The sequence below is a fragment of the Microplitis demolitor genome, chromosome 5 (assembly GCF_026212275.2).
Source record: "Microplitis demolitor isolate Queensland-Clemson2020A chromosome 5, iyMicDemo2.1a, whole genome shotgun sequence".
Lineage (NCBI taxonomy): Eukaryota > Metazoa > Arthropoda > Insecta > Hymenoptera > Braconidae > Microplitis > Microplitis demolitor.
This window is the reverse complement of record NC_068549.1, coordinates 10,401,668-10,408,557: the sequence shown is the minus strand read 5'-3', so window position 1 is coordinate 10,408,557 and position 6,890 is coordinate 10,401,668. Positions and strand designations below refer to the sequence as shown.

General features: G+C 34.3%; 1 protein-coding gene across 1 annotated transcript; it reads right to left on the bottom strand.

Annotated features, from left to right (window-relative positions):
• Positions 1 to 5,021: 5,021 nt before the first annotated feature.
• On the bottom strand, positions 5,022 to 5,729 carry LOC103574925 (uncharacterized). Its single transcript, XM_008554493.1, has 2 exons — positions 5,379 to 5,729; positions 5,022 to 5,300 (listed from the first exon to the last, which is right to left on the bottom strand). Exons 1-2 carry the CDS (start codon positions 5,727 to 5,729, stop codon positions 5,022 to 5,024), a joined length of 630 nt encoding a protein of 209 aa, XP_008552715.1.
• Between the last annotated feature and the right edge of the window lie 1,161 nt (positions 5,730 to 6,890).

Genomic DNA, 6,890 nt, shown 5'->3' with positions numbered 1-6,890 from the left:
ATTTAATGCTTCAGACATAGTCAGTGTTGTAATAATAATTAAATAAATACATGCCAGGACGGGTTGGTGATTGGGATGTTGAAAAAATACGCATATTGAAAAATATAATAATACTTTCATTTGTCACAGCACATAATATCACTGGGTTACAAAATTAAATCGTTGATTTAATTTATTAATACTGTTAATTGTCTGAGCTCATGAATACGTGAATAATTGAATGCAAATTATAAAATTGAGTGCGAGTGATTAATTGAAATAATTGAATAATTAATTTTAATATATTGAAACACTGAGTTGATTGCAAAAATGTCATGATAATAATTAACATAAATTCAGATGTTACCGAGCGAAGTTAATAGTTGAATACTTAATGATTTTTTTGAATAGCACAAAATACATAAATAATTGAGTTCATTGATTTATAATATTATTGATCACTTAATTTTATATTGTTGAATAAGCTCATAATAAATAACACTGAGTTGAATTTATTTTTTGAAAACGTGGTAGCATGATTGCAGAGGCTATTGAGCGAGAATCAACTTTTATATTATTTAAAATATTGAGCATGTTGATAATTAATTTATTATAAATTGAGTCTTTTAATTTTCTGAGCACTTTATATAATTATTTATTGAATAAATAAGCACCTGTAATGTTTTCCGTCGGAATAACTTCTTCAGGAACGTGGTCGATAATCACTGGAAGTCTTGAATTTTTTATTGATTTATATATGAGCTCTGGTGCCCATAAGTACAAAAATAATTATATTTTTGATGAGCTCATTGTTTACTTAATTGATTTTAATGATTATTTATAATTAATTACGCGAGATGAGCGCAAGATGATATGATTTAATATAACACGTGTTATTAGTTGAATGTATATATGCGAAAGATAATGGCGGCCGTCTTCTCGACACGAAGCAGGAAAAAGTAAATGCGCATGCGCCACAGTGCGCATGATCAAGTTCAAATTTGTAGGCGAGGCCCCAATAGGTGCTGCCTCTATCGGCCGAAAGTGAAACTATATTTAAATTCAAATATAGTTTTAATTACACAACAGTCAGGCATGGTCATGCATGATCAGGCCTGAATGTATTTAACGCGTCAGACATGATCATGCATGAACAGGCATGATCATGTCTAGTTTCAAGACTAATCATGCATGAACAGACATAGTCATGTCAAATTTCAAGCCTGATCGTACATGAACAGGCATCGTCATGTCTGAATATTTTTTCCCAGGAATGTATAAGTTTTCAGGAATCAAAACAGTATGAAGTATTGTTCTATATTTTTTCGAATGTTTTAGGCTACCTAATTAATGCAAGAAATAGAAAACTTTAACGTTTAGGAACAAAAAGTAAAGATTATTCAACAAGCTTTAGGATACGTGTTACGAAAATTGTCTATTAGTTCCAGTTTTTAAGTTATATGTACTTGAACACTAAAAATGATTTTCTAAAAATCTAGAAAATTTCAAAAAGCCACAACTTCTAAACTAATTGACTCATTTAGCTCACCTTCGACGTTGATTGAGGTAATTTCCCACAGAATAAGTGTACAACACTCCATTAAGATCCAATATAAATTGTCTATAGATAGTATTGAAATATGGATTCTTTTATTCTCTAGAAAATGGAACTGATGGGATTAGATTATAATGTGAAGGGCATAAGTTATCAAAAATTAATACCAGATTTGATAGTTTTCTTGATTTTTTTTTATTTTCAAAGCTACCAAATTATTCGAAGGAATAATCAAAGCACTAAGTTTATGGGCGAAAATATAAGCTTGTTGAACAAACTTTAAGATAAATTTAAGAAAATTGTCTATGAGTTTTAGTTTTTAAGTACAGTAGGAACTTGTTATAAGACTACGCGTTATAAGACTCTTCCCCTCAATTTGTTAAAACTCGCTCGGAACGCTTCCCCCACCAACAACTCAGTAAAACTTTTGCGCCGAACTCTCGCTATGAGACAAGCGACCAGTACGACTAAAATCGAGAAAAATGAACATATATAAAGATAGTAGATTTAATATTTTATTTTTTTACAGAATACTTAAAGTTTCATGGTATCAAATAATTAATTTACATCAGAGACGACAAAATACTGTTTATTTATGATTATACATAAAATTAATTTACTGTATGATAGAGTAGAGTTAAGCCGAATACATACATTAAACGCAAAACGGCGATAGTCTTATAGCGAGGTTTGTGCTCAAACGCTGTTAAGTACAATAGTGGGGGTATCTCAATTCTAAGAATTTTTTCCCCTGCTGCCCCAAGCTAGTCTTATAACGAGTTCCTACTGTAATGTATACTTTAATAGTGAGGAAAAAATAAACTAATTGACCGATTCAGCTCATCTTCGAACTTCATTAAGGTAATTATTACTTACAGAACAAGCATAGAAAATTTCATTAAGGTCTGATAAGAATTGTAGGTGCTATCATCATAACAAGTTCGGTTCTACTATATATATATATATATATATATATATATATATATATATATATATATATATATATATTAGGGTGCTTCGTTTCCGGTGAAAGTATTTTTTTTGTTGCTCATCAAGCAAAATATTGTTTTTTATGCAAAAACAAAAATTCCTGCCAAGTTTGAGCTCTTAATTCCAATCCTAAATACTTTCCACTTGATTTCCAAGATTTCCTATTTAAAATACACGTAAATTAAATTACTTTTTTTTTAACTTTCTAATACTCAGCTGCGTTTTATGATATCAACGCAGTTTTGGTCGCAAATTGTAGGACGTTTGGTATTCTTCAAAAGTGCCCATAGTAACTTAGCTGTAATTCCAGCTGTTTCACTGATGTCCGCTAACGAAGTCATTTTTCGTATCAAATTGACCTTTATTGGCTTGCAGAACGTAAACCAATGAATGCACACCAAAAATGTTAATGGAAATTTCACAGGAAATTTTATTCCCTTAAAAAAAAGTCCTACGAATCAAGTTGCTAAAGTCTATAGTTTCCGAGTTATAGTAATTTTTATAATTTAAAAAATAAAATATCTATCGTAATTTTTTTTTTTAATATTATATTTTACTTTACGAATTACTTGGTTATTTTTGACTCATATGATTTAATAAAAAGATTTTGCAACAGCGCGTTCTAACTTCTTACACATGAATATTCAAATTAAAGTGGGAAAAGTTTATTTCTAATCTCGTCGCTCTTATTATTGTATTTCTATCTTTGTTTTTTCTCTCAGCTGCATTCGCAAAATTGCCAAACCCTCACTAATATGTATCTCTGTCGATGAACGAGATTCAATAATAAAGTTTAACTTTAAGTATTTAAATAATTACAACGGTAACACTATATTGTTAAAATTTTATTGTTGTAATAATATTTTCATAAATACATGCCAGGACTGGTTGGTGGTTGGGATATCGGAAAAATACTTATATTAAAAAATATAACAATATTTTTATTTGTCACAGCACATAATATCACTGGATTACAAAATAAAATCGTTGATTTAATTTCTTAATACTGTTAATTGTCTGAGCTCATGAATACGTAATTTATTGAATGTAAATTAGAAAATTGAAGTCGAGTAAATAATTAATTTGAATATTTTGCAACACTGAGTTGATCGCAATAATCTCATAAGAATAAGCAACAGGAATTCAGAGGTTATCGAGCGAAGATAATAATTGAACACAATTATTATTTTTAATAGTACAAAATGCATAAATATTTGAGTTCATTGAGTTATAATATTATTGATCACTTAATTTAATATAAGAGGCTATCGAGCGAGAAGTAACTTTTGGTTTAATCAAAATATTGAGCATATTAATAATTAATTAATTATTGTATAGAGTCTTCCATATTTATGAGCACTTGATATAATTATTTATTGAATAAAAAGGCACTTGTAATGTCCCTCGTTTGAATAACGTCTTGAGAAACGTGGTCGATGATCACTGAAATACTTGCGTTCTTTATATAGTTCATTTATGAGCTCTGGTGCCCACAATTACAAAAATAATTATATTTTTAATGAGCTTATCGAATGCTGAATTTATTTTAATTGTTATTTCAATTTATTACTTGAAGATGAGCACAAAGTAATATGATTAAATAAAACACGTATTTTTACTTGAGTGTACGTTTGTGAAAGATAATGGCCGCTGTCTCCTCGACACGAGGCAGGAAAGAGCATATGCGCATGCGCCACACTGCGCATGTTCAAGTTTAAATTAATAGACTAGGCCCCAGTCGGTGCTGCCTCTATCTGCCGGAAGTGCAACTATATTTGAATTTAAATATAGTCAATTACGCAACATTCCACCCGCCATCGGCAGCAGAGTTGATGATTGATGAGTTCTTGAGTACGTGATCTTTCGTTAAGCATGCCAATGAACCAAGTGAGTTATTCATCGTCATCTTCTTAAGGTTCTGGTTTAACTGGTAGGAGTGCGAGCTTAGTGATTGGACGAGTTAGTGTCGAGTTCACTGTTTTGAGTGTAGCAACCCTGGTCAACCCATCTTTGCCAGGGTGAAGTGTGATGATACGAGCGAGAGGCCTTCTTGGTGGTGGAAACCTTCCATCGGTGAGCAGTACAAGTGACCCAACTTCAATTTGATGAGTTGGACGTTGCCACTTGGTGATTGCCAACTGTCTTTGCAGGTAGCTTGTTGACCAATGATTTAAGAACTAATGGACATGCTGTTGTAGAAATTGCCATCTAGACAACCGAAAACGGTTGGTATCGATGAGTGAAGGTTCAGGAATCACGTGAGCGTTCGTCCAATTAAAAAGTGACCAGGAGTGAGTGCATCAATGTCATCTGGATCTTCAGTGATAGGCTCCAAAGGTCTTGAGTTCAAGATAGCTTCAATCTGCGTAAGAAGAGTCGTAAATTCTTCATACGTGAATGAAGATTTTTCCACTGTTCGAGATAGGTGGTGTTTGAGTGATTTGACAGCAGCTTCCCATTTTTCACCCACGTGTGGAGCTATTGATTGATTGAAGGGCTAAGCAATACTGTTTACAGTGATGTGATCCAGTATTTCTCTTGACTCTTGAGTTCCTTGAGTGAGCAGACGGTTGAGATCATTTTCAGCACCCTTGAACGTCGTTCCGCAATCGCTGTAGAGTGCTGTGCAGATGCCTCGTCGACTAATGAATCTGTGGAATGCTGCGATAAACCCACGAGAGCTGTAGTCACTGACTACCTCTAGATGTACTGCTGACGTAGAAAGACATCCAAAAACACAAATCCAGCCTTTGTATGTTTTTGTACCTCGACGTCTCTAATTTTTGAGTGAAATTGGACCAGAATAGTCAACTCCAGTGTGTGTGAATGCAGATGATGGAGTGACTCTTGATACTGGTAGCTGACCCATGAGTTGTTTAGCTCTATCAGCACGATGTCGTGCGCATTTTATACACTTGAGTATAACTAAGCGTACTGGTTGTCTGCCGCCAATGATCCAGTACTTCTGTCTGACGAATGCAAGAGTAAGTTGAGTACCACCATGCATAGTACGCTGATGAACATCAGAGATCATGAGTTTCGTGAGTGCCGCATTCCATGGTAGAATAGCAGGATGCTTACTTTGGTCTTGATTTGGAGCATTTTCCAATCGTCCATCTACTCGAATGATGTATTCAGTGTCGATGAATGCAACCAATCGAGCAAATGGATGACCATTAGGCCATAGTGCGTGTTTGGAGTGCATGTTGATCTTGTTTGCAAAATAAATACGTTGAGTTTCTTAGATACAGAAGTTGAGTGCATGAATTACTTCATCAGAAGTAATTGGAGTCTTGAGTGATGAGTTCGGTGATTTCTTGATCATGGCACGGATTCTAGCGAAGATTGCAGTAGCTCGTAACATGCGTAGTAGAGGTATTGGCCGTTCCATAATAGGCCACCTTCATTTCATTGATGAATTCGATAAGAATAAGGCCAATCCAGGCCGTTCTTCTGCTTGAGCTCTTGTATCATCGATTGATGGACATTTAGAGCAGGACGATGAACTCTTGAGCAACCATGGTGGGCCAGTCCACCACAGTTGATGATCACGGAGTTAAGTAGGCGTCACCCTCGTGCTGCGCAATCCGCTGGGTTTTGTGTGCCCGGAATAAAATTCCAGTGGCCATCTGGAACTAAATCTTGTACTTGTGACACCCTATTTCGAACGAACTCCTTCCAGCGAGACGGGTGAGATTTCATCCACGTGACAGTGATTGTTGAGTTTATCCACAAGTATTTTGACGATTTAGTGAGGTTTAGACTGCTCTGACAGTGTTTTACGAGTTTTGCCAGGATGTGAGCTGCAGTGAATTCCAACCTTGGTATCGTTAATTGCTTTAACGGAGCTACCTTATGGCCGATTTCTTCACTCGTAGTTATCATACGATTAAAGTTATCCGTTAGTTAACGTGAGTTAACTAGAGATTTCATTTTCGTCACATTAGTTTAAGAAATAACCCCCGAATATTTTTGTCCTAAGGATAAATATTGGGCTGACTTTATACCTGGCAGTTAACTTACTAATGTCAGTGTGTAAGGAAATCCTCTACAGCGCAGAGTTTATATGACACTGTACATGCTTGTACGACGATTCTTCGAATGTCAAATATAAAATGAATAATATTTCTCTCCCACTTGTGAAAATTTTGATTGATTTGAACGAATAGAGGTGAAAAAACATATACATATATTTATGTATATGTGTAGCGTTGCTACAATAATTAAGATCGATCAATTTTGGCAATCTACGCCGAACATCGATTTTTCCATATTCCGTCTCTACCTCATTCGTTGAGACACAATAAGTTATACCGCTGAACTGCATACACGCATCTAAGCATTTCTATTGTATTCTCAAATTTTA